This window comes from Meriones unguiculatus, chromosome 16, assembly GCF_030254825.1.
Source record: "Meriones unguiculatus strain TT.TT164.6M chromosome 16, Bangor_MerUng_6.1, whole genome shotgun sequence".
In the NCBI taxonomy this organism is placed as follows: Eukaryota; Metazoa; Chordata; class Mammalia; order Rodentia; family Muridae; genus Meriones; species Meriones unguiculatus.
In genome coordinates, this window is record NC_083363.1 from 10,952,254 (window position 1) to 10,980,103 (window position 27,850).

The 27,850-nt window shown below is 48.9% G+C and overlaps 1 protein-coding gene and 1 pseudogene across 2 annotated transcripts; both read right to left on the minus strand.

Annotated features, from left to right (window-relative positions):
* Upb1 (beta-ureidopropionase 1) lies at positions 1-27,850 on the minus strand. Of its 2 annotated transcripts, none has more exons than XM_021646064.2 (10): positions 27,680-27,850; positions 21,987-22,158; positions 20,110-20,197; positions 13,086-13,180; positions 9,351-9,512; positions 7,589-7,758; positions 3,822-3,903; positions 3,156-3,198; positions 1,833-1,987; positions 1-338 (listed from the first exon to the last, which is right to left on the minus strand). In XM_021646064.2, the coding sequence occupies exons 1-10, from the start codon at positions 27,781-27,783 to the stop codon at positions 228-230; spliced, it is 1,182 nt and encodes a 393-aa protein (XP_021501739.1). In that variant the 5' UTR covers positions 27,784-27,850; the 3' UTR covers positions 1-227. The 2 variants fall into 2 exon arrangements, with proteins under 2 accessions (XP_021501739.1, XP_021501740.1); XM_021646065.2 differs by lacking the exon at positions 1-338 and adding an exon at positions 345-614.
* Positions 22,168-26,275, minus strand: LOC132648404 (mitochondrial import inner membrane translocase subunit Tim9-like; annotated as a pseudogene).

The following is a 27,850-nucleotide window of genomic DNA, read 5'->3' on the forward strand; positions in this document are numbered from 1 at the left end:
TTCTTAAAGGACAAAATTTGGTTATATTTAATGACGCCTCAAGAGTGTCAAGCCATCTTTTGAATCCCCAAACATTTGCAAGTGCCCAGAAGAAAAAGCCCATTTTCATCTTTAGCCCACCCACACTTGCCCATTCCCCCTCCTGCTGCCTGGATATTGAAATACCCCCTTCCCCCCTTCCCTCATACATTTTAAAACATCCACTGGGGCCGGAGATGTCCCCAGCCCTAACCCGAGCTAGGGGCTGGAACCAGGTCTTCCTTCACAATGTTGGGACTGTAGCTGGGCTTGACAGCTTCAGCCAGCTCTCGGGCATACATCTCAAATTGGCCTGTCATCTGAAAAGAAAACACACAGGCTTGGGGAGATTTAAGAATCTATCCCTTACTCGCCACCACCTCTGGCCACTAGGGGGCGGTCACAGGACAGAAACGCCTCCATCATGCAGCTTGACAGGGAGGGCTATTTGAGACTGTAGTAAGGACAAAGTGACCTCAACGTGGATTCCGGCAAAATTCATGAATGCATGATGATTCAGTCTCTCCCAGTTGACCTTGACCTCTCAGTCAAGACTGCAGGAGGTGTGGTCAGGCTTAGGGCAGGATGGAGGAGAGCTAGAAGCAGAGAAGACTCGGAATTGGAACTCTGCCTGCTCCGAGTAGCACCTTGTTCAAGACACAGATGGAGACCAGGGACGCTGGGAGGTCCGTCAATGCTGCCCGCTTCCAGGTATGCCCTCCCCCACTTCCCCTGTCCTCGACCCTTACAATGGCCTGGAAATGAACTCACACCCAGCACCCTCCCCACCCCCGCCCCGGGGAAGGCGTTTGTTCTAAGAAAGGGTCTGAAGAGAAACCGCTCTGCCTATCTCTCAGAGATACCGGGTCAGAGAGCCAGCCGCAACCCTGGCTCTAACTTCTGACTGAAACAGAATCCTGCGTTAACCCCAATCTGCCCAAGACGGTGGCGGGGACGTCACAGGACCTTCTCCCAGGCCGGGTCTTGTTTATCCATGGAGCATCTGAGCCTCTGGAATACCAGCAGGGACTCACACTCGTGGAAGGTCTAGAGTACACACCTGGGCTCCCCCAGCCACACTTTGCAAAGCCACACAGAGCGGGAGGTTCTTTTCTTTTTCCTTTTGCGAACGGTTGGAGGTGAGTGTAAGAAACCTTGCAGTCGGGAGCCCTTCCAGGGGTCCTGGCCACGGCCACTGCTGTCTCAGCCCAGAGGGCCAGGCACCTGCACCCTCAGACTGCTGACCCCACAGGCAACATTTGGGACTGTTCCTTGTTCCGAGGGCCTGAAGATGCTTGCTCCAAAAGACCCGAGTAAGCTAGAGTCAGAGCCAGGCAAGGAGCCAGTTTTCCCACGTGACCTCATTCCCACTATTGTCTCAATTCCTAGATGGTGGAGCCTGGACACAGGCAGAAGCAGACATGCACATTTATCTTGTGACAAGTACAAATGCCTGGAAAGGGAAGGAAAAAAAAAAAACAAAAAAAAAAAACGGGCGACAGAAGCCAACCCGCTGCATTCTCTAGACAAATGAAATTGAGATTAATTTGGGCGAGGACGCCTAGAATCTAAATCAAATGAAGGGAGATTGTATTGAGATCTTCTGCCTGCACGTCAGTCCACACAGAGCTCCATGCCCACGGCCAGCACAGCCCTGGCCTTCTGCTCAGAAGAGAGCTGCATTGTGAGGGAGCTGGTGCCTCTTCCCAGCTGCCTGTGTGAGCAATCCTGGCCACTGAAGTCCCTGCAGCTGCAAGACTGGATGGAGGTCAAAGCCGAGGAGCAGGGCCGCAGCCAGGGCCTCGGGTACCCACCTTGAAAGTCCAGAAATCATTAATCTGCTGGCAGAGATTGAGGTTGAGCTCAGCGACCAGCAGCCCATCCTGATTGCGTGAGAGGCCCGGGGTCCGGCTGCCATCGGGAGCTGCCACGTAGCTCGAGCCATAGAAGTAGCCAAGGTCATGATGAGCTTTAGGGAGCAAGGGGGAATGGCCATGAGCTTGTACACAGCCTGAGCTCTGAAGAAGGGGAGGCAGGCAGGCACGTGGCAGGACACCTGGGAGAAAGCACTCAGACCACCCTGGTGTCTGTCAACTGCCAGTCTCCCTCCTCAGGCCTAAAGGTGAGGAGGGAGGCAGGGCTGAGCTTTCATGGCACTCTCGCCTAGCCTTGGGAACACGTCTAGGTGTCACATTTTGGTGGGCTAGCCCTTCACTTTCAACAGAAGCTGCCCAAGTCCAGAGGGAGCGTCCAGCTCTAGTGTGACGCACTTCCTGTGGGGGACCTGCCCATCGTCCTGTATGGTCCACCCTTCTTGTCCTGGAGCTTGTAGATTTAACCCTCTTCTGCATGCCCAAGCCCTTCCCCAGCCACAGAGAGCTAAAGGCCGCCACAGTGGGGTGAGGTGGCCCCTCTGAGATGGGGCCGGAACCCCCTGTCCCACATCTTCTGCCTGTCCATTGTCAGGGCGTATCTGGGATGGCAAGTCCTGCAAGTGGGGGTTGCTGCCTGGGCCTACAGAGGGTGGGACCTAGGAGACAGTTCTGTTCGTCCTCCCGTGTCTTTCTGAGGGGGACCCACCCAGCCAGCTGAAACATCCCTGAACTAAAGCAGCCCTTCCCTTTCGCAGTCTTGACTAGAGAGGTGCGACCTCAGGGAGCGGACTTCTAGCAGAGGTCTGTTGCTTGTTGTCCTCAGATCACAACCACCTGAGGACCCCGGAACCTGTGACAACCTATGCTGACTCAGGGGACGTCATCATTATAGCTGTGGCGGGGGGGGGGAGAAAGAAGAAAGATGGGGACCTATATGAGAGTCCCCCTTCCCCTTCTAGAGAGCTCACAAAGGCCCCCCATATCTTCATGGTCCAGTTTCACATAGTCCTGAGGAGGCAGAGGCCAGTCTCACTCCCATTTGATCCCCATTTGGGGAACAAGGTGGCTCCCCATGAAGGATCCACACCCTAGCCGTAGACTCACACACTACAAGGAAGTAGAGAGTCGGTGCTCCCTTCCAAGGTGCCCAAAGAGCAGGCACAGGCTGGGAGCAGACCCTGCCCAGAGGGAGTGGGTGGAATGGAGTGGGGGTGGGGATGGGGAGGAGATGAGGCCCACCCACAGAAAAGTTCAGGAACATACCTTTCTTTCCATCTCCGGAAGTAAACTCATTGGGGAAGTGTTCCTGTGAATTAAGTGCAGTGTCAAGATAAACCTCTAGGTGGCAGCACCAGGACAGTCATTCCAGATCCCTCAGCCAGACCAAGTGCAAGCAAGGGGCCCAGGCAGGAAACAGTTTAAGGGAGCCAAGGGTGTCTGCACTCACGGGACAACCAGCAAGAGTTTGTTCACTGTTCTGCAGGCCAGCAATGGGCTGTAAGGAAGCCAGCAAGGACGGGGACAGGCAAGTTTGGGTTTATAATCCTGGAGCAGGGAGACACTAGGTACCCATAGTTCTCAGGGCTGGAAAATGCATGTGAGGTCAGCCTGCCTGCGGAAGTAAAGCCTCGCCTTGAATAAGAGAGAAGAGAGAGGGGAGAAGAAGTAAGGGGAGGAGAAAGCCAGGAAAGGAGAAGCAAGATGAGAAGAGGAGAGAGGAGGGGAGGGGAGGGGAGGGGAGGGGAGGGGAGGGGAGGGGAGGGGAGGGGAGAGGAGAAGCCAAAACCCAGAAGTACCAGATCAAGCCATTTCTTCTCGGTACCCCCAAATTTGTGGCATGTATGCAGAAGGAGTGAGAAGACAGGTGGAGCGTCCCCGCGGGGCCCAGCAGTCAGTGGGCCTTTCTTCAGCTCTACATCAGACACATACCCGACCCACACGGTTAATGGCACAAGTGAAGCAGTGGTTGGCAATGGCTGCGTTTCTGGCTTCGATGGGCCACATGGACTCACTGTGAGAGGACAAGGAAGAGCAGGCTGTAGACTCCTCAGCCCCGCCACAGATTCTCACCTCTGAGATGCAGGCCAGCTGTGAGCAGAGCTGGGCACGGCACCAGCCTGAGGCAACCAGTCTGGGTTACCCAGCAAGGGCCAGGACCTCCTGAGTTAGCTAACACAGGCTGGAAACAAGACAGCCAAGCTGACCAGCAGCCCATCAGCACCTTGCCTGCTTAATCAACAGCAGCTTCCTAGGGAGCGTCAGCTAAGGGCAGGATCTGTGTGGCCCCAGTCTGCTGGGGGTCAGACAGCCCCGTATCAAACCTTTGTCCCAAGTCTCATTCTCCCCCCCAAGACATCCCTCCAGGGAGATGAGGCAGCTTGAATGACCAGGAAGAGGATGTTCCTCATAGTGTAGTTCTATAACGGTCATGCAACAGAAGGCTGGTGAGTGTCAGAGAGAAGCTACGGGTTTAGGGGAGCTAGCGCGTGACCCGGGTGGGATGGGCTTGGAAATCATGACATGACATAGCGGTCTCTTAACGCTGTACTTAAAAAAAGAAAGAAAGAAAAAGAAAGAGAGAGAAAGACTGATCATTTATGCAAATATTATATATTACTTTAAGAAAATTTCCCAGCATGCCCACCAGCCTAATAAACTAGTTGCTATCACTTTTCCACTCTCTGTGACTATCCTTGCCCACAGTCCCCCCCACCCACCCACCCTCACAAGTCACCAAATTCTGACCACATATAGCAGGGACATATGTCACATCTTCCCATTGCTCACAGATCTTATCACCACGCTACATTAGCTTCAGAATGACTCAGTCTAGTGTCACCAACCCATAGAAGAAACAGGTTGAAATTCACTTAACCCTTGACATTTCTGTCGTCGCCAGCGTCTCTATTACGAACGCCAACCCTACCGCCACAAACATCTCCCGCACAAACTTCACTCTCTCTGACATCACTTCCTTAGGCCACAGTTCCGGAAGTACCATTAACTGGCTAAAGGGCATGAACGCAAAGGCTCATCCCATGGAACACTCTGCTTTCCCAGAGACGGGTACAGCGTCGCCCGCTCGCCACACCCCCAAAAGCTCAAGGTTGGGCAATTCTTGGCCAGGGAAGGAAAAAGCAATCACTTTCAATAAGGCTGCTGTGGACATAAGAAGTTACAGTCATATTACATTGGGTTGCTTCTGTTTGCTAAACTGAAGCTAAGAAAAGCTCAAGATAAGAGGCTGGGGTGGACCTTTGCCTACATAACATCAGGCAGCCTTCTGGGTTTTCCCAGAAACCGGTTCACACCCATGCGCCCAGGAAGTGAATTTCAGGTTCCTCTAGGGAAGCCTGAGGGGAAAGATGGAGGTCCCCTCCCTGCTTGTCTTTAAATATTTTTTTTAAATTACATTTATTTGTTTGTTTGTCTCTGTGTACACATTTGGAGCTTGGAAGAAGTTGGCTCTCTCCTTCTACCATGCAGGTCTCGGGGATTGAACTCAGGCCATCACGCTTGGTAGCTGACACCTTCACCCTCTAAGCTATTTTTCTGGTCCCTCTCTAGATCTCATACACAGCTGGTAGAAGGGGGATACCCCACGAGGAGGCCCCCAGGTTCTACTAAGACCTACAGGATGGGTGACTAATGACCATCTTGGCTTTCAGCTGACAACGGACAGTTATGTGGATTCAAAGCACCATGAGACATCTGTTTTCTGAGTGGGAAGCCCTGGGGGTAAAATCCAAAGTCTGACCTTTCTTTCTTCTACCCAAATGTGGTTCCACATGCACCTAACAGGAGCAACTGGAGAACTACATTCTAGGTCTCTTAGGGGACTGCTGTGACGATTCTGAACGTGGAGGGATGCTATCCAAGAAAGGAGCATCAAGCCAACTAAAAGTTGCATCTGAGATTTAGACGAAACCGAATGAAAATCCACTGAGAGCGAGGAGCTTTTTCCATGACCCCCGACCCTACTGGGACGGAACGCAGACATCATAGCCACCGAGTGGAAGCCAGTGCTTCCTGCTGCACCCATCCATCAGGCTCTGGAGGAAGGCAGATCCAGGTTGGGATGTGTGCACGTAAATTCCTAGAGCTTTTTAAAACCTGTAGCGTAATTTGGAATCACCTAGGAGATACACTTCTGAGGATACAGATGAGGCTATTTCCAGAGGAGACTTAATGGAGGAGGGCCCCACCCTTATCCCCACACTTGGGTGGTCCCTTGCCCGTGAGCTGGAGTCCCAGACTGAAGACAAGGATGGAGCAAGAAGCTAGTGGACAGCAGTGTTAATCTCTTTTCTTCCTCCTCCAGAATCAGACCTCACACTCCCACTGTCAATGCTTTTACTGGCACGGTGGGCTGAACCGTGAAACCACACGCTTTCAAAATAAACCCTACTGCCTTTGACTTCCTTCTTGTCTGGCTTTTGAAACGTGGCTATTCGGATCACTGATACTGGAAGTGGGGCCTCTGCTTTGAGAACCCTGGTTGTTTGGCTCGTAGGCCTTTTGAGGGAACACTGAAATTTGGAGCTGTGGGACCTGACACACCAAAGAATACGGTAGGGGAAGTTAATGGGCCAGTTTGGTCAGAGTTTAAAAGACCTGAATGCTAATATAAATTCAGGTGGTTAAGACTCTATTGGCGAAGTTTCAGGGGGAGAATAAAGACTGTCAGAAAGTCGGGTGGACACCATCATTTTAGATTCTGGCACAGAATGAGGCTACATTTATGCCAATATATGTCAACTGGACATATATGTTTCTTTTTCTTTTCTTTTTTAAGATTTAATTATTTATTATTTATACAGTATTCTGCCTGCATGTATGCCTATATGCCAGAAGAGGGCACCACATCTCATTATAGATGGTTGTCAGCCACCCTGTGGAGGCTGGGAACTGAACTCAGGACCCCTGGAACAGCCAGTGCTCTTAACCTCTGAGTCATCTCTCCAGCCCCTTGTTTTGTTTTTCTGAAACAGAGTTTCTCTGTGTTGCCTTGGCTGTCCTGGACTCGCTTTGTAGACCAGGCTGGTCTCAAACTCACAGAGATCCACCTGCCTTTGTCTCCCCAAGTGCTGGGATTACCGGACATTCGCCACCGAATCTGGCTGTTAGCCAGAGTCCTGTGTGCTCACCTACTGTGACCTCCAGGAACACCACGACAAAGCAGTTTTACCTATATTACAGACGGGGCTCAGTTCCACACATTGAAAGGGAGACTTTTCATTGGTTAACATAGAGCAGAGGGGTTACTTCCTCTGCTCCACTCCCCTGGAGGAGTCCCCTTCCTATTGGGCATGGTAGGGTTAAGGTTCAGGATCCCACAGACCCCTGACAGGAATTCCTGCTGGCTCCACTTAGAAGTCTGGCTCTGAGATTCCTGACCGTCCTGCAGGAGAGTGGGCACATTACCTTTGTCCCCAGTGTTCAGAATCCCAGAAAAGGTCGCACCCAACGGTAGGGCGACTCTTTGGGGAGACCAGATTTTGCAATGGTCACACTGAGCAATTTCTTTCCCACTGAAAAGCTGGTTAAATGTGCAGCATCCAATCGCTGGGCTGGGATCTAGACCTCCCGGTGCTTACGCCCACTTCCCCCAGTTTACCAAACCCATGCCGGAATCCCACAGGTTGACCCTGGACCTGGAGCAGCCAACGAGCCCCGCAGAAAGACCCCCGAGTGACCTGAGTTCTCCGATGGTGGCCGAGGGGTTGAAGATGATCTCAGCGCCGTTCATGCTGTACATGAGCCAGTTGAGGGGGTGGTGGCGCCCGTAACAGATGTTCACCGCGATCCTGCCAAACTGGGTCTGGAACACGGGGTGGCCCAGGTTGCCCTCCATGTAGTAGGTGGACTGAAAAACCACAAAGAGCTGTACGCTGGCGCCCCAGAGCAGGAACGCTTCTGCTTCCCTTAGAAGGGAACGCCACCAGTAAGCTAGAAGTAACGTTTGGGCGTGACTCTATTTCAAGTTCCAGAATTTCGGTGTGTCAGGGCACACACAAAACCCAGACCCAATAACAAAGCCACAACGGCCTAAGTATTTATTTAACCCACAACCTGCTTGGTGGCATAGCACGTGATTTCCAGGATAACCTACAGGTAAGGCTTCAATCAGGACACAAGAGAAGGTTGTAGTTAGGCGGAGGTTACCAGGGGTCCTCTCCAACCGCATATCCTTATGCAGAACACGGAGAGGTGAAGGGCCCAGACTCACCCAGGGCAACTCGGCCCTTTTTGGAAGCTGTGTGTCGCTTGAATTGGCTTGGGACTTTCCCAGCTGAGCAAGACCAAATCTGATAGTAGAACGCATACCCTCCACATGGGAGCCTGGGCGTCCTGCCGAGGGTTGAGGACACCCCTGCAGGACAGGCCAGTGGCGGCCTCATTCTCCCCTCCCTTCTTTTCCACCTGAGCCCCAAGGATGCCGATCCTGGGACTTGATGGGGATATAGTTTAGGGGAGGTTAGAAGGCAAGGCGGGTTCCAGACAGATCTGCTCCTGGAGCTTTTGCCTTTCTCTGACTCATTTCAAAATTGGCTGGGTCAGGCAGCAACCAGGATATGTACTCGTAGCAAACCCTGCTCAGATCCTGCTGTTCTCAGCCCAGTGAAATAAGCAGGGAGCTAAAGATTAACCCCAGGATAAACAGGCGAGGGGTAAGTCTGTCTCACCCCACCTCCAGACGATACTTAGAAACACCAACTCGGTGTCTCCCTGGATCCCTGTGAATGGTTTTCACCTCGTTGATCAGCCTGAGAGGGGCATGAATTCTCCAAACCAAGGATGAGCTGTGGGGAGCTCATGAGCAGCACATCCGAGCTCTCAGCCCTTTTGAGAAGTCAAGTTCAAATCCAGATTCAGTACCCTGGCATTGTGTAGAGCTCATTTTCCTCTTTCAAATGCATCCCCCCCCCCCCGCACTGCCATCCCACCACTTAAGAATTGGCATTTGCCAAGCAAAACAGCACTTCTCCCAGAATTCCTATCTCCAATGAGCCTAAGAAGTCCCGTCTAACCACCACTGATTGTACGCCAACAGACACCGACCTGAACACGAGCCAACTTAGACACCATGTCGGTCACAAAGAATACAACCCACCAAAACCAGGATTATATCATGGTTGCCTAGGAGCTCAGAGCCCCTTTACAGGGGCCCGCAGGTATAATTTCATATTTGTGTTCTGTTTGCTTGCATTTTAGTCTACGCACCAATGACCCCACGGGAATCTTGCAAAAAATCAAGTTACTGCAAACACACACAACGCACGTGTACAAATGCAGCTAAAATCTTTTTGTGACTCGGCTATCCCATCTGTCCTCACGATGCAGGGCACTGCTCTCAGACCCTCTGGATGCTCCACCAGCACTGCCCCCCGGTGTCACACACGTCAGGGACAGAACCTCTCCCCGAGGAAGGCCCACTGAGCTCTGACTGGCACTCACCTCGTTGAAGTCACCCACTCTGGGAATGTGGTTCTTCCTGGTCTTCCCCATGACCAGTCCCGAGTTGGAGATCACCACAGCCGTGTTCCACAAAACTCCCCCATGATCTCCGTCTCGTTCCAGAATTGGAGACACCACCACCATGTTGTGTCTTTTTGCCAGCTGGGGAATTGAAAACCGTGAAGTTCCTCTCTCAGGTAAATGGTTACACTGTTTAACTGCAGAGGGATTTAATGATGTCTCTAAATAACCGGACTTAGTTTGCAGCTATCACTTAACGCAATTATTATTTTTTTTTAATACTAAATGCTGCTATTGTCTTGATGCTTACAGTTGCTTATAAAAGAATAATCAACAGCCAGATATGGCATGTATCTTTTAATTCTAGCATTCATGAAGCCCTCCTCGTCTACACCGTGAGTTCTAGGCCAGCCAGGACTACACAGTGAGACCATGGAGAAGGGGGGAGAGAGGGAGAGAGGGAGAGAGAAAGAGAGAGAAAGAGAGAGAGAGAGAGAGAGAGAGAGAAAGAGAGAGAGAGAACATCTTTGCACCATGTTGGGATGAGAATATAAAATGATACAGGAACTCTAGACTTAGAGCTTCTAGGTAATTCTTTGGATGCTCCTTAATGTTAAACAGGGAACTGTGACACAATACCACTTGTGTACGCACACCTAAAAGACTGAGAAAGCAGGCGCTCAGCGAGACAGGTCTACGCAGTGATATTCAGAGAGGTGCTATTTGCTATTGAGAGGCAGAAGAAGCGGCTTTGCTATCCATCGACAAATGAAGGGCTGAACAAAATGTGGCGCATGAAGGAAACGAGATACCCTCCACCCATGGCACGCAAGGAATTTCCATCCCGTGCTATAAGGCTGACGGACCTTGAGGGCCTGATGCTAAATGATAACACTGTGTTAAAAGGCAACACAGGATTTTCACCTGTAGAGGAATCTCAGGGAAATGAAAGCCACAGACACGGACAGTAGAATTTGCTGCTCAGGGGCTGGAGGAAAAAGGCACCAGGAGACTCTCTAATGGACACAGTGTTTTAGATTCCCAGTGAAAGGATTCTGAGAGTCTGTGGCACAGCAGCTGGCACACATTTTACAGAGTTGAGCTGTACAGGGAAAGGCATGGCGGATGAAAATTTTTATGTTCTTCATATAATAACAGATTATGAATCGGACTCTTGAGTTACCAAAACCAAGGAGCGCTCTCAAAGGCTGAGGGAGCCATGTTGGGAGGTGTCCTATTGAGTGGGAAGGGAAAACTGAGGGGTTCATGGGATCAAGATACACTGTATACATGTATTAAATTGTCAAGGAATAAATGAAAGATATTAGAAAAATTCAGTAAGGGGTCAGGCATGGTAGCTCACACCTGTGATCCTAGAACTTGGCAGGCTGCGGTGAGAAAATTATGAAGATGGGACTAGGCTGGGAAACATATTCCGTGAGTTAAGGACTACTAACCCTAGAGTAAGACCCTGTCTCAAAAAGATTCTTAAAGAATTAACATCATTCCTCTCATCTATACTAAGATATCTTGCCAGTCAGTCTGTTCTGCATTCTTACAACAGAATAACAGAGACCGAGCAACTCACAGAGAACAGAGATTTTCCTTGGAGTTCTGGACCCCAGGTCAAGCATGCAGCAGCCAGCAGCTACTGGGCCTCTTTGCTGAACAGTCTGATAGTGGAGGGTGAGAGGGTACGAGGAGGCTGAGCTTGCTTTTATTACAAGAAAAACACGCTGGGGATAACTGACGCAAATCCACTCCCAAGAGCTAAATCCTCATGGCCCGACCACCTTTACAATGCACCTCCTCATGCTCGAATTACAGATTAATTTTCTGACCAGTTTTGGAGAACATGTTCAAGCCAGAGCAGGCACTAAATTCTTTCTGTCCCAATATGAACACCAGGACCTGTTGACTGCGTGAGTAACTGCAGATGGTCACTTGTCCTCAACACTACCTAAGCCGCCATTACTTGTGGCCATAATGAGGGCCTCTGGTCCCTTCTGAGGTTGACAAGTGTTCTCTGGCACCAGCTCTAAGAACACTGTTCCTCTCGTCCTAATCTAGGCTTATCAACGGAGATAGTCCCCTCTCTTCTGCCGCAGCAATGAATCAATAACTCCATGAGAGGTTTTCCCCCGTAACTTGAGGGAACGGATGTTTAGAGTCACCGTTTGGTACTGATAAAAACCACTAAGATTACGACTCTGCCCCAGACTCCCTTAAGTGTAGTGCAAAGTCTGAATGAAAACAGAAAGTGTTGCTGCTAGAGCTGAGAATCAGAACACATTATCACACACGATTTCTTGGGGAGTACTGGTTTTTCTGATGACAGCTTTACTGCAATATAATCTACATAGCACAGAATCAATTTTTCTTCCTTCTTTCCTTCTTTCTTTCTTTCCTTCCTGTCTGTCTGTCTGTCTGTCTTTCTTTCTTTTGAGACAGGATTTCTCTGTGTAATCTTAGCTGTCCTGGAACTCACTCTGTAGACCAGGCTGGTCCCGAACTCACAGGTCTACCTGCCTCTGCCTCCAGAGTTCTGGGATTAAAGGTCTGGTCAGAATTATTCTTTTTAATGTGATACATTAATATATATATATATATATATATATATATATATATATATATACATATATATGTACATTTGCATACCAGAACAGGGCACCAGATCTTACTATAGATGGTTGTGAGCCAACATGTGGTTGCTGGGAATTGAACTCAGGACTTCTGGAAGAGCAGACAGTGCTCTTAAGCACTGAGCCATCTCTCCAGGCTCAGAATCATTCTTTTAAGGTGTATAAATAAGCTGCTGGTATTTAGTATATTTCCAGAGTTGTGCAATTGTCACAACAAGCTAGTTTTGGCACATTCTGATCACCCGTTAGCAGTCACCCCCATCCCCTTCTTTCCTCACCCTCTTGCATGACATTTTTTTTTCCCCTCCTGCCTTCAGAGTTTTGGTTATTCTGAACAGCTCAGATAATTGGGATTAGATCTCATGCATAACAAGGTTTTCTGTTAGGAAAAATGAAAACCAGTTTCTACACTACGGGACGGACCATGCGTGGAAGCAAGTGGGTGTAGGACAAAGGCCTGGAAAAGAGAAATGTCTGCCCCCCCCTGCAGTGCAATCTCCACCATGAAGTCATTCCAAACCGTCCCTCCCTGGGCTGTAGCTCTGTCACCGAACAAAGCCAGCAAGAGCCATCCTGGCTCCGAAACTATGATCTTCAGCGGAAGTAGAGCCTACAACGGCAGGAGCGTCGAAGCCCTATCTACTCTTTTTTTTTTTTTTTTTCCTTTTTTTTTATTTTATTTTTTTTTATCAGTTACATTTTATTAACTCTGTATCCCAGCCATGTCCCGATCCCTCATTCCCTCCCAGTCCCTCCCTCCCTCCCTCCCTCCCTCATCTCCACCGTGCCCCTTTCCAAGTCCACTGATAGGGGGGACCTCCTCCCCATTCATCTGATCCTGTTTTATCAGGTATCTTCAGGACTGGCTGCAAAGCCCTCCTCTGTGGCCTAACAGGACTGCTCCTCCCTTCGGGGGTGGGGAGACCAAAGAGCCGATAAACACCTTTGGCCCTATCTACTCTTATCTGGTAAATGCTTTCCACAGCGAAGGGACCTCTCAGACAGCCCCGGCTGTTCTCTAGACCTGCGTGGGTTTGCCAGCCACAGCCCGGGAGCACAGCTAACTTCTCACCTTCTGACAGAGCCTGGTGGTGGGCCCCTCCTCCGCCGACTCAGCAAACTCCGTCCAAGGAAGTTTCTCTCGTGTACAAAAAGCAAAGGGCATATCTGTTAAAAAAAAAAAAAAAAAGGAATGAATCATGTGAGCCCATGGTGGGTATCGGCAGCCAGAGCAAGTTGTCACTGGGTTCTTTCTTTTCCTGGGGATAGGGAGACTTCTCCAGAAATGAGCCATCTGACCATCCTACAAAGGCTTAAAAACAGCTAGGCAGGAGGAGCGTGCCCAAAGAGAAAGCCGTTATTTTCAGGATCTCTAGCCAGACTCCGCCAGGGCTTTAGTTCAGTGAACATTTTTACTAGGATGTGTTTTGTTCGTTTGGTTGCTTTTATTCTGGGGTGAGCGCACATGTCCTTTTCTGTACATGGGTGTGCTGGGTTGGATAAGAAAGGCCCCCATAGACTCCTGTGTTTGACCGCTTGGCCCCCGGGGAGCAGCACTATTAGGAAGCGTGGTCTGGTTCCGGGGCGGTGTGGCCTTATTGGAGGAAGGGTGTCACTGTGGGGGTGGGACTTTGAGGTCTCAGATGCTTAAGCCCAGGCTCAGGGGTTCACACTCTCCTTCTGCTGCCTGTGCATCAATGTAGAGACTGCTCAGCTTCCTCTCCAGCACCGTCTCTTACTGCGAGCCGCCTCCTTTCCCACCACGATGGTGATGGTCTAAATCTCTGAACTGTAAGCCAGCCCCAATAAAATGCTTTCCTTTATAAGAGTTGCTGTGGTCATGGTGTCTCTTCATAGCAATAGAAATCTTAACTCAGGACAACGGGACAGAGGGTTCACACTGGGACTCTCAGCTATGTATAATGGTGTTATGCTCCCCTGGGAAAACTGAAAGTACTAAACAATGCAGTTATCTTTACATCTACCACCGTGCTATGCAAACTGCTATCTGACCATAATTAAACATGTCCTCCTTGTCCGGGAAGCAGCTCAGTGGTAGGACACCTGGCTAGCATACTCAAGGCTTAGCTAGATTCAGTCCCAGCGCTGCAGAAATAAACATGTTTTCCATTCCTAGCCACGCTGAGAACCCTGCTGCACGTTTCCTGGGGATTCGGAACTCAGCCTCTCTTCATTGTTCACGCTCTCTGCCCACTGCCCTGCTTGCTTTCTACTGAGATGTCTGGTTTGTTGTCGTTGTTTGTCTGTTTTTTCCTGAGGTAATGAATGTGCTGACTGAGCCCAGTCAGCACTCTTTAGCTTCCTGTCTTTAACACGAACCCATCTTCTTCTGTTTCCAGCTGACTAGCTGAATGAATGTTTCCAGATGTTTGCTATTGCTCCCCTGGTTCCAAATTGAGCTGTTTTCAAGAAACACATCACCTCATGATATGACCCCAGCATGGAGTTTCGGGCCCACTGAGGAATCATGACAACAGCCAACGTTTGCCAAACATGGCACCAGCCATGAGACCGGGCAGCTCAGCTCTCACACCTTGAAAAAGCAGTGTGACCCTCCTGCTTTCACATCAAAGGAAGAGAAGCCACAACTTTACATGGCTCCTGGCCTCAGCAAGCCTGGTCCTGAGGCCACTAGTGAACAAGCCTGCTACCCAAAGCACTGTCATCCACTCAGATCCACAGCAGGCACAAGAGGTTGTCAATGAGGTCCAGGAAGTCTTGGTTCCAGGCTCAAGGCTCCCTAAAGTCCTTTCAGTCCAGACAAGAGAACTATTTTAAGGAATCCAGCAAGAAGAGCTGCTAATAACAAAAATATTCCCTAATGATCATTAATTCTCAGCTTCCAGAACATAAGAAGTGACTTAAGTGTCCCCAGAGAACAACATTTCCCATGCTGATTTCATTTCAAGTTGTTAAGGGTTCCAAATTTCTGTTTCCCTTTGAACGGCTTCTTTTCCTGTGGACATAAATATCCCAACACAAATACATTTGCCAAAAGAAGATATAGAAAAGGAGATTAGAGAAAGTCAGGGCTACAAAATCCTACTAAGGTTTTTTTTTTCCTTCAACTAGACGGGGAAGAGGCTCCACCACTAAGACCTAACATTGAGTCAACCTCATTTCTTAGGAACTGTGGGTCTAGAGAAAAACAGATTGATTAGGCCTGACAGGGTTATACACTTGAAATCCCAGGACTCAGAAGATAAGGCGGGATCATCCCGAGGTTGAGGCTAGCCTGGGTTACAGAGAGAAATTCCGTATTAAAAAAAAAAAAAAAAAGCAAAGAGAAATGGCTTATGGTCTTGGAGAGTGTACCAGTTGCTTTGCTACCGCTGTGATAAAAATATCATAACCAAAAGCAACTGACAGGGGAGCTTATTTTGGCTTACAGTTCTAGAGGGAGAGTCCATGATGGCGAGGAGAGGTGTGGCAGCAGCCAGGCAGAACAGGAAGCTGGGGGATCACATCTCTCATCTCACCCACACATAAGAAGCAGAGAGAGAGAGAGAGAGAGAGAGAGAGAGAGAGAGACACATGGAGTGAGGCTGTAAGCACTCAAAGCTATCTCCCAGTGACCGACTTCTTCCATCAAGGTTGCACCTTCTAATTGTCCTAAGGTCATTCCATCACCTCCCACAAACAGTGCCAACCACTGGGGACCAAGTGCTCAAATATCTGAGCTTCTCATTTGAATCACCACAGGTGTGCATACAATCCAAGCAGGACAGAGTACCAAAACTGCCTTGGAGAGCCTCTAGCGTCTCATAAAGGAGGAAGCATTTGTGTTAGGCATTGATGGTTGGGCAGGAGCTCCAGAACCAACAAAGGGAGAGTTGGTTCAGTCATCCAACATATGCTTTAGTGCTTTCTGTGCATCAGGGATTATAATAGCCACTACAGATAAGGGAACCCCAAAACAAGAACAAATGCAAGCAATGGCCTCGTGGAGCTTATAGTCTAATGGAAGCTGCGGACAAGAGTCAAATAGGAGTAAAAAAATAAATGTAGCAAGAATAGGGAAAATTATATAATGATCATCAAGACCTTTGTCCTTTCTTTTCTTGACAGAAGGGTAGACTTTTTATGTTCATTTATTTATTTAAGAAAATCTGACCAGTCTGTAGGAAATAATCAGGAGATACTAACATTGGAATTGCCCATGCTAGGGCATCCCAAACAGCACTCAGAGGACAGAGTCTCTCTAGATGTTCATAGTAAATCATCAATTCTTTAATCCTCAGTCTCTAAAATAGAAGCAGGTGTATGGAGGGAAGGGAGGCTTAGAATAAGTAAGAACCATACAAGGAGATGAAACGTTACTTAGTATTAGTATCTGGAGGTAAGAGAAGACGAAGAAAACATGAGACAAGGTCAAGGTATGATTCAGAATATGACAACTGAGAGGAAAGAATGAGGGCCGGGAGGATGGCTCATGGGTAAAGAGCATGCAATGCGATCATGAGAACCTGGGTTTGGATTCCTGAGACCCACATAAAATACTGGGTGTCCTGGAGAGGTAAGGGCAGAGACAGGCAGACTCCTGAAGCTCATGGGCCAGGAAATCTAGCAATCTTGATGAGCTTCAGGCTCAGTGATCGTCCTGGTTGGATTTTTGTCAAGTGATACAAGCTAGACTTATCTGAGAAGAAGAACCTTAGTTAAGACAAATGCGTCCATCAGATTGCCTGTGGACAAGTCTGTGCGCACATTTCCTTGATTAGCGATTGATATGGGAAGGCTCAGCCCACAGGACACCATACAAACCTCCGGGCAGGGGGTCCTGAGTTAAACGAGAAAGGCTGTTCAAGCCACGGAGAGCAAGCCAAGAAGCAGTATTCCTCCACGGTCTCTGCTTCAGTCCTGGTCTCCAGGTTCCTGCCCTGAGCATCCATCCTCACTTCCTTCCAGGATGACTCAATAAATCCATAATATTTAATAAACCCTTTCCTCCCCACATTGCTTCTCGTCATGGTGCTTATCACAGTGATATAAAAATAATTAATATGGAAGTTGGTACCAGGAGTGGGGCTGTTGCTGTGACAGATGCCATTTTTTTTAAAGGAATGTGGAAGGCTTTAGAACTTTGGACTAGAAAAGTGAGTGAAATCTGTAAGCAGAGCTTAATGGGCTATCCCAGTAGGAGCTTGAGAGCCAGAGCTGAGAGCAACATGGACTCGGAAGACCCAGTTCAAGAAGTTTTAGAGAGCAACAGCAGCAGATGGGGTAGCGAGTGTATCTGTGACATTCCAGCAAAGAATGTGCTGGCTTCCTCCCTTTTATGAACTTGCCTGAGGCTAACCTTAGGAGTAAAAGACTCAGTTCTTTGGTAGAGGAGGCTTCAAGAAAGCATAATGTCGATTTTGTCATGTGGATTTTAGTGAGCACTCTAGTGCAGGTCTACGTTAAAGAAGAGAAAGCGGAGCAAGAAGAAATGTAAAATGTAGTTTGAAAAATAAAGGACAAAGCAGAAGAAAAAGGAGGAAACGGTGGAACTAGGACTAAAGACAGACCCTAATGGGATATCAGGAAGTGAGGACACGGAGGGGACAGAGAAATGGTAAATAAAGATTGTGAGAGGACATCGTTTTAGTCTAGGCCCAAGAGCTCAGACTAAACCTCAGGATGACATAGCTCACACCAAAGGTCATGACACCAAGTAGCAACTCAGTTCATCACCTATTTTGGAAAGAGATGGCAGCCATCTTTCCCCAATAGCCAGTCTCAGTATCACTCCCTCTGCTTCCATCAACACACACACACACACACACACACACACAAAGTATGCACAAGGACCCTGAGGCTACCGTCTCAGTTTCTGTTCTCCTTGTCCCAAATTTACAAGGAAAATGGTATGAAATGCCTGGTCCCCTCTTCTAGAAGTACAGCCTGATTCTAGAATAAAATTAATTAAAGACTCTAAAACAGATGGCATTATGGCACATACCTTTAATTCTAGCACTGGGGAGACAGAAGCAAGTGAGTTTGAGGCCAGCCTGGTCTACATAGAGTGTTCCAGGGCAGCCAGGGCTACAGAGTGAGACCCTGTCTCAACAAACAAAACAAAACAAAACAAAACAAAACAAAACAAAAAGCAAAATCCTTTAAGGTTATAAATTTTCTTTTTTGCCAAGAATAAAAGAATACAAAAACAACAAAACAAAACAAAAACATAGGAAAACCAAAGAATCTATACTGAAAGACTCCTGTAGGCACCTAGAAGAACAGATTGGAAAAGGTACACCCTTACAAAACTAGCAATATCAGCAAAACCAAAAGGCCTGCAGTCTTCCAGAGAGAAGCAAACAAATCAAAGACAGTGAATGGGTCGTAAATCTAAGCGGCTTCGAGCCAGTCAAGAGGCGCCCAATGCAAGAGGTTGATGGGACAGTATGTTCAAACTTCCAAACAAAAATAATTTCTAAACTAGACGTTGGTGTTTATCAAAACTGCCAGGCAAATTGTAGAGACACAAACGTTCATACACCCAGGTATGATGAGGCTCACCTCGAACATGCCTGCTTCTCAGGGAACGATTCTGCCAGCTGAAGTAAACAGAAGAGAACCAAGGATGGATCCCTCCTGGTGAAGGAAGATCCCCAGGGTATCTCAGAGTGGCCAGCAGAGGGGGCAACTAATTCAGACCAAAGCAAGGAAGCCTGGTGGATTCTTTCTGAGATGGACTTGATAGACCGCTTAAACGGGGGAAGGGGCTTTAGAAACTGATAGAAAGCGTAGGGCAGAGCTTGCAGCAGAACACAGAGCAGGTTGTAGGGAAAATAGTGATTCAGGAAAACCAAAAATGGCGGAGACAGAATGGGGCTAAGCAGGGAGGAGGTACATGTGCAGAGGACAGTTGTCTTGGCTGTGGTGAAGGGGGTACGGATGATGCAAAACTGAAAAATCGGGGGACTGACGGGGTGACTCAGCGGACAAAGGAGTCTGCCTGACAAGCTGAGGTCAACCTGCGGGTCCCCTGTGCTGAAGGGAGGTTCCCACAGGTTGCCCTCTGACCCCCAGACAACGAATCATGTGTGTGCAGACACAAAACAAATAAATGTCCGAAAAGCTGAAAATTAAAAAGCAGCTACAGAAAGAAAAGAAATTCCAAGTATTGAAAGCATTCTCTTGGAAAACACTTACTATACTTACTTTTCTTTTCTTTTTGTTTTTTGAGAGAAGGCTTCTCTGGGTAGCCCTGGCTGTCCTGGAACTTGCTCTGTAGACCAGGCTGTCCTCAAACCCACAGAGTTCTGCCTGCCTCCTAAGTGCTAGGATCAAAGGTGTGTGCCACCACTGCCACCACTACCAGGCTCAGAACACTTACTTTTATTTTATTAATATTATTATTTTTTGATAATAGACCATGGGCTCATTTTCTCTCCCTGACAACGAAAACATAGGAAATAACATGGGGGAAAAAAAAAGAGTACATGGGACCAAAGAGACTAGCTGGAAGGAATTCACAAGAGCCGAGGAGAAGAGTTTGGATGATGCTCAGTGGGGGAAGCCTGTACTTCACATGTGCATGGCCCATCGTTGGATCCCTCGGTGCTAAAAGAGAAAAGACCTGGCTACTGTGATTTCACCTGGATCGGCCATGGTAGAGGCGGGGAGGGGTGAACGACCGGGAGACCCGGGCACTTTGGTTTCTAGTGTTGTCAGATACATTGTCTAGGCCAGCCCTCCTGGCACATGCTCGGAATCCCAGCTCTTGAGAGACAGAGGCAGGAGGGTTGCTGCAAGTTTCAGGCTAGCCAAAGGTACTTAGCCAGCTACTGTCTTAAAAAAAAATGCCTGGTGGTGGCGGTGGCAGAGGTTCCGGAGTGCACACCTTTAATCCCAGCACTCGGAAGGCAGAGGCAGGTGGTTCTCCATGAGTGGAGGCCAGAGTTGGTCTACAAAAAAAGTTCTAGGGCAGTCAGGGCTATGCAGAGAAACCCTCTCTCCCCGCCCCCAAAAAAAGAGGAGGAGATTCAAAACAAAACACAAACAAAGACCCCAGGCAGTAGATACTCTTGAGAGAGGGCCCCCACCGGTGGAAAGGGGGTTGGGATAGAACCATGATGGAGACTCACTCCATGCTTCCTGGAAACAAATGATGTTGACGTCACACATGGCGGCCACCTCGGCAATAGCCTCTATGCGCTTGTGGAGGGCAGAGACCTGGCAATTTAAAAAGCAAGGATTAGACTAGAGTCACCACTGTTGTTGAGACAACTTAAAGGAATCTGTCCCATTGCCGATGGGACCACACAAAACTCCCACCTGACCGTGTGCAAAGGGAAAAGCGGTGGGCGGGAGGTTTGTGACCTGTTTGCTATTTTCATCAGACTAAAACCTGCAAGACAGATGGAAGACAAGCAGCTCTGGGCTCCCGCAGACATGAACTCTGGCCCCTCCCCATCCTTTATCCTTCACACACCATCCCCCATCCCACCCCATCCCACCTCGCGCCCCCCACCCCCGTGATGGAGAAACAACACTGGTCTCATGGTGTTGCTGTACTTCCAGTATGCAGACACACTCACCAACACACAACCGTGCCACACCCTAAGCCAGCTGCTCCCTGAATGAAGGGCAGCCCGCCCTGTGCCATCCTGCACTCACGCCCGCTGTCCGCTAAGACGTGGCTTTCTGGCTGGTTTACATCTTAAAGGTACTGGGATGTGTTCTTGGCGGGAATGTGCCTCCTTCTCCTCTCTTCCAGAAAGTATACCCTGTCCCACGTCACCCCCCATAAACTCTCTCAGCTCTTTGCGGGCACCCCCGTGGCAATACTACTGTGGTGCTATGGCTCCTCTCTTGTTTGTCACTCAGAGGGCCCTGCAGGCTCCTCCGGAGAAGGAAGAAAACATACTTGTCATCTGTGTCCTCAGCAAAGGGTCTGACTCCCAGAAGGCAATAAGATAATGTTAATTAACAATAATTTTTCTAAGAGCCCGGGGAGCCAGGCTGAAAATCCAAGGAGCACATCCTTTCCTGTGTCCTCACGCTCACAGTCTCTTCCCAAGTGGCTGTGAGCGCCGCTCAGGCATAGGAATGGGTGTTTGGGCAGCACCATCAAGATGCAGAGCAAGCTTCCAGGGGCCATGTTGATGAGAATTGTCCCTGTCTTTACAGCCTGACAACAGAGTTGTTCACAGACACTAAACTCAGGGAGAATGGTGAACTGAGAAGCACACTCTGTGTGTGTGTGTGTGTGTGTGTGTGTGTGTGTCCCCTTTTATCCTTTTTTCATATATATGGAAGTGGAGGGCCAGTCTGGCCTGGAATTCAAGTGACCCAAGGTTTCCTGCAAAACCCTTAAGAATTACCAAGTGTGCTGAGGTAACCTCTACAGACAATGCATCCAAAGTTCCAAAAAAAACTGCTTTATTTAAAAACACAAAAACAAAAAAACTACTACCATATACTTACACAGCTGTATAAGCAAACTGCCTGCATCCGTGTTGTGATATTTTAAGGAACTGTAAGATACTACCACGTTGATTAACTATACGGTAACGGAATGTCTACTAGATTCTTACAGCCTGTGGGACTCTTAGCAAGCAAAGAGACCCACATTAGAAAACACTCCGGGCAGAGTGAGCTCCAGGCTTTATGGTGAGCAGAAAACCCGGGTGTGACGGAGGTCAGTGCTCGGGCAGGTGGCCCGCTGCCAGGAGGCATCCCTCGGAGAGAGCTGGAGCTGCCAAAGGGGCGCTCCCCCAGTTGGCAAATGGAATTTCAGAGGAGGAGTGGTAGGAACCGCTGACGGGTGGGTAGAAAGATGAGCAAGGACTGAGAAGAGGAGAAAGGGCCAGAGCCGGAAGAGAAGAGCTGGGGACCAGGCTGGAAGGAAGGCCAGAGGGGAGTGAGCCAGCTGCCCCAGCAGCCCTCAGTTCAGCCCCTGACTGCACAGCGGGACAAGCCAGAGCCCCATTTATGTGTGAAGAAAAAAAAAAGACAGCACCTGTTCTGCCACAGGGGCGGAAGTGGGGAGCGGGATCCTGTTCTGAACCAGCCCCACGCGCACGACCCGCGGGCATCTCTGCTGCTCCTTGGCTGCCCCGAAGGCGTATCCCTTCAGCTCAAAGTTTCTCTCGGAGGCGGCTTCTAAAGCTCTTGTGGGCAGATCGAGATTCCTGAAAAGGCAAGAGAGAAGAGAGAGAGAGAGAGAGAGAGAGAGAGAGAGAGAGAGAGAGAGAGAGAGAGAGGCTTCTAAGAGTCCGATCTAGTTAACGCCCCGCCCCTTGGGGGGAGGGAGGTCAGACCATGTGTGAAGCCCTGGGTCAGACCCAACACTAAAAAAAAAAAAAAAATCCCCTAAAGCTCTGTAGTTGTTTCTCCGATAAAGAAGCAGTGTAGGGTATCTTGTTGGGAAAGCTTCCAGCACAGGGCCAGTCCTGACCAGGTCTGGCAAAGGGAGGCCGTTTTCTAAATCAACAGGCTAGAGTTTGCAGCTACACAGGATCAGGGCAAAGACTGAAGTCCCAGTGGCCAGTACAGACAGGAAGGAACTGGCTCCTTTTGAACCAGGATCAGAGGGCTGTTTGGATCCTAGAGTGTGGGGTAGCTGAGCTACCGAGAGGGGCTAGGGCTAGGGGGCTCAGGAGACAGGATGGGTGGAGGCCAGGAGGTTCTAGAAAAGAGAGGCTCTGTACTCATTCGCCCCTCAGGAAGCTGTATTTCAGGTGGCCATCCCACAGCCTTCTTCTCCACACTTCAGCTAGTTCATGCCTGGTGCGGGGTAGCTGCTGGGTGAGTGTGAAAGGTAAACGTTTACCCACATTTGTGGTTCATCACTAACTGCTAGAGGATTATTTACTTTCCACCACAGAGACCATGGGTCAGGCAGCAAATCCCTCCTGATGCCTGCTGCAGGTCCAGGGCTGGGGTGAAACCCCAGGGGCACAGTTCATGGCCCAGGCCCAGGAAGGGCTTACCATCCACGGGCAAGCTGATTATGAAATGCCAAGAACACATCAAAAAATAACCTGACAGGCGTTACCTAATCATCATATTCCTCTCCTACTTGAAGTCACTCTCTTCAAGATGTCTCTTTCAAAATCACAGCCCTGTCAGTCCAAGCCCCCTGTCTCCACCCCCTGCCAGGAGCTTCCATGACAGCTCTGAGCTGGGTTCCACCCCTGACAATCAGCCTGCTTTTCAAGCAGTCAAGGCTCCCTTTCCCCTGGCAGGTTAGAAATAGCTGCAGTGCCCACACGTGGCCTCCCCTCACTGTGATGTCTCAGAGTCTCCCCACCCTGGGGAAAGGGGCCCTGCCTGTGGGTCTCAGGCCCTGGGAACTCTTCCTTGGTGAGAACAGTTGTTCCTTCCCAGCTCCCTGCAGATACTGTTTCTTGAACCTGAGGGGAGGCAGGCCGGGCTGCTCCACACTCCAGGCCACCTGCCTTTTGGCCATAGCGTTCTGCATTCTGCATCCATCTTCTTGATGATGTCCTTTTTTTTTTTTTTTTTTTTTTTTTTAGGGTTGCTGCTTATGAGATTGCCCTGCCACCCTGTTATTCCAAGTTGTAAATCCTCACTCCCTACCCTGCTTGCCTTCAGGAGTTCCAGCTGTACACTCCAGGAATGGTTTGGTTTCCTCCACAGTCTGTGGACAACGCATGGACACTGTGAGCGGCTGAATGCGTGCCTCCCACCATCATTGGAAATGCGGAAATCCTAAATCCTAAGAGGGCCTAGTGTGAGTACACTGTGAGCTTGGACCCGCTACAGAGGCGTTAGCACTCCTGTTAAAGAAGTTGCCATTTGTAAATCCAGAAATATATGTATATAATATATATAAACATATACACATATGTATATGTGTGATATATATATATATATATATATATATATACACACACATACACATATATATATGGTTTTGTGTTTTGTTTTTTTTTGAGACAGGTTTTCTCTGCGTAGCCCTGGCTATCCTGGAACTCACTCTGTAGACCAGGCTGGCCTCGAACTTGCAGCATCCCATGCTGCCTACAGCTATCCGTCCCTGTAGTTGTTTAGTGGTTCTCAGCCTTCCCAGTGCTGCAACCCTTTAATACAGTTCCTCGAGTTGTGGTGGCGCCCAACCCTAAAATTATTCCGTGGCCACTTCATCACTGTAATTTCGCTACGTTACGAGTCATAATGAAAATATCTGATAGGCAGGATATCTGATATGTGACCCGAGACCCACAGGTTGAGAGCCACGGTTGTACTTGATTTCAGCTTTTCTTCCTCTCTTGCGATGGAGACCCTCAGCTCCCCTCTGCTCTCCCTCAGCTTCAAGGAGGAAGGCTTTGTTACCCGGCTCCAGCACGCACACTTCTGGGTGCCCCTCCTTCTGAGAGTCGAGGTAGACCCTGCTTAAGGGCCCTAGGCTTCCGCTTCCTCAGCACCCTCTCACTTTGGAAACTTCATCTCTCTTCCTCTAGTGGCTCTTTGCCATTAGTACTTTAAATTATTAAACTAGAACACCGTTACAAAGGAAACGTGTGTCTGCAGAAGGAAACCACAGCACGGGGGAAAGAAAGCGAGAAATAAATCTTCTCCACATTGTGGATCCAAAGCTCAAAGTGAGCCCCATCAACGTTTTGTGCATCCTTCCAAAGAGGTTCAGAAAGTACACATGATGGCAACACTCTGCCTTTCCTCATCTTCGTCTTGCCCATTGTACCTGGTAACACAGAGGCACGAGGACAGCATGACTTTTCTGTCAGCGAGGGACTGCAGAGATGACTTCAGTCCCCTATGACTCTAGTGGACCTGGGAAGTTCCCGTCACCTTGTGACATCCCAGATGTCATGACCTCACAGTACATTATATCACTGTTCGCAGTGATCCTGGTACAAGCTCCCACAGTATAGCAGTCGTGGAAAAGTCCGGTTTATGCAGTTACGGACAGAACACAACACTTGATCGTGATAACCAGTAACTGTGTTGCTGGCTTTAAGTTTAGAATGGACCATGATGGTATATATATATATATATATATTTCTAATTCAAGTGATCAAGCAGTTGAACTTTAAACTTTAAAGCCCCCCCCCAATGTTGAGTTCTACCATTTTCATCAAATAAGACCTCCTGTTTTGATGATTTCTGTTGAACAGCAAGTTAGTTCTCTCCAGTGTTTTCCATTCGTCAGTCATGACAGATGGCTTACTATGGGTCCTACTGCCTTCGGGGAATTCTACCAGATGAAAACGGCGATTTCTTAGTGAGGTCCCTATCGTGGTTGACCAAGGAGTCCTGTCTTGGCTTCCAAGGCTTCATTCCGCTCAATATGACATTCCTGAAACCTCAGGGATGTCCCTTGTGTCATTCTTTAATATTTCCGTGAGTGATGTTCTGAACATTCAGGTTTCACTTCTGTGAAGCCCTTCATACATTCAAAAAAGTGGGTTTCTGTACATTTAATTTACGTTCCTAGCTGTTCCTTAAGGTATTTGGTCAGATTCTGGTACCTGTGTAGCCACGTTCAGCGCTTGCCTGGCATGAAGGAAACCCTGAGTCTGGCTCTCAGCACCACCAGCAAAAAATAAGATAAAATAATAAACAAAAAGAGCTCCCCTCCGTATGGGCAGAAATCATGTGTTACTAATGGTCCCTCTAATGTTCTAGGCAAAAAAAAGTGAGCGACAAATGTTTAAGGGATTAGTGAATCCCTCTTGGTTCTGCTCTTTGAGGACCTCATTTATCTGGTGTAGGCAGCACTCACTCATGTAACTCTCTCACTCAGTAAAATATTTAATAGGCTTTGTCAGTATATTAGACCCAGCAAGAAATCTAGAGCTAAGTTGACTGGGGAAATAGCTAGGTACAAGCTGGCCTCTGAAGAATGAACAAGAGTTTCAGTGGGAGGAGTTTTAAAGTATTTTAAAGATGGAATAATTTTCTATCTTCCATTGAAAATTCTATTCATAGCCAAACCCCACCCAAGCATAAGAAGAATTAAGCATGTATGAAAGTTTACACCCTAAGAGATAAAACATGAAAAGGTCGTCAGGGAAACAAAACCCAAGAGAAGAATAGAAAACAAGCGAAGGCTCTCAGTTCAGCTATTGGGGGCCAGACCCCAGGGTCAGGGCCTGGTAGTCAGTCACAGGCTGGCACTTTACTCCCAGTTACAAGTTTTCCCTACTCTGTGGTTCCCCAAATGCTGATACAGCCCTTCTCGCTTGGTCACCCTCGGCCTGGCCTCAGCCTTACCCAGAATGTATACCCAGCCGCCTCTGTGGGAAACACTTCTTTCTTCATCATGCCTCTCGACATTTTTTTTTTAACCTCTGACATCAACAAATTTACTCAGTTTCAGGATAGCATGCTCGCTTTACCCTGAGAGCAGAGCAATTTCCATCTCTAGAAATTGGGGTAAGATACCCCTTGCTTCATATAAAAAAGGAAAAATCCTTCTTGGGGAGCCTCAGTTCTAATACTTCTTGTGTGACTGATGTGCTGCTGCTGATGTTTGGGGGGATTTGTATGGGGTTGTGGAAACCCAGGCCTCTGGCATGCCCAGCAGGCCACTGAGCTTTCACCCACCCGTAGGACTGACTGCCGTTTGACTGACTGATACTGTAAGTACAGTAGAAAGTAGAGCATTCTGGGGTCATCTAGCCCAGTACAACCTATAGAAAGGCTTTTGGTTGGGGGTGGGGTGGAGGTTGTCAAAACACCAATGAGGTTGTTCTACCATCTACGTGGTGTGGTAGATTTAGTGGATCACCAGGCCTCCCTGCAGGAATCCTAAGGGTTCCAGGAACCACTGATTTAACCACCGATATCTTCAGGGGATCAAGGTCCTAATGCGAGGTCACTGGCACTCGGTCCTAGAGCAAACAAGCTAGACCGGAGAATGCCCGAACAGGCCAATATAAGCAAGCAACTGGACAGAGATTTAGCAAGATCAGAGTTCACATTTCATCCTACCAGCCTAGAAAAACCCCCTTACAGGGTTTACGAGAAGGACAAGGACATGGCCCATCTGAAGACCACCTTCTGCAAATTTCTGGTTGCTTCCCAGGTGGGTGGCAGGGAGGATTGAAAAGAAAGTCCGGGGTGGGAGGGCATATTTTATCTGGCAGCTCTGTTCTGCCAGATGCCCAACAAACACCACTCTAAAATAAAATAAAATAATCTGGTGGTCCGCTGCCAGCTTGCCCAGCATGGGAAAACATGTGGTGACAACTCTCTTGCCTCGACAGTCTGGAAGTTTCCTTAGCTAGTTTGATCCAGTAGGCCTCCATCTTGGAGCTACTAGGTCACAGCAGGAAGGAGAGGTTTCAGGGGACCCTAGTTGGGGGCATAGGACAGATAAAAGCTGGGACCTGAGTCAAAGCTGGGAGCTCCGGGAGGGGAGGAGAGTTGGGGTGACCACAGAGCTAGCCTGAAGAGACAAATTCCCTTTCTTCCCTGTTTTGTCCCACACTAGGCAGGGGTTTGGGTGAGTGGTGTGTCGGTGGAACAGGCAGTTTGTAAGCGTCACTCCCTAAAGATCCCCATCACACCGGACCTGTGGCCTCTGTGAGCCTAACCGGCCTCTTCATCACTGCGCCCACAGAGCCACTGGCATCCCAGAAGCCCTCCCCTTGCTCCCCCTCCCCCCCCAAGCCCACACACAGTGCCTCCAAATCCTCCAAACCCGGCCGCTAGGCCTCTGACCTCGTCTGCTTGCCGTAGAGAATTCGCTTCACTTGGTCCAAATCATCGGGTGGCAGGTGCTTTTCCAAGCATTGCTCCAGGGACTGCCACTCAGGTCCCGCCATGGCTGGAGGCTGCAGGTTCTGCTGGCCCGCGCCAATGGCCTGCCCTCTGCACCCTTAGGAGGAGACT

Excerpts from the sequence above, each read along its gene's own strand:
- Upb1 (XM_021646064.2), bottom strand. The coding sequence starts at position 27,783 with ATGGCGGGACCTGAGTGGCAGTCCCTGGAGCAATGCTTGGAAAAGCAC. Across the intron at positions 9,513-13,085 it reads CCACCAGGCTCTGTCAGAAG|CTGGCAAAAAGACACAACAT; the intron begins GTGAGAAGTTAG and ends TCAATTCCCCAG. Across the intron at positions 1,988-3,155 it reads TTCCGGAGATGGAAAGAAAG|CTCATCATGACCTTGGCTAC; the intron begins GTATGTTCCTGA and ends TGCTCCCTAAAG.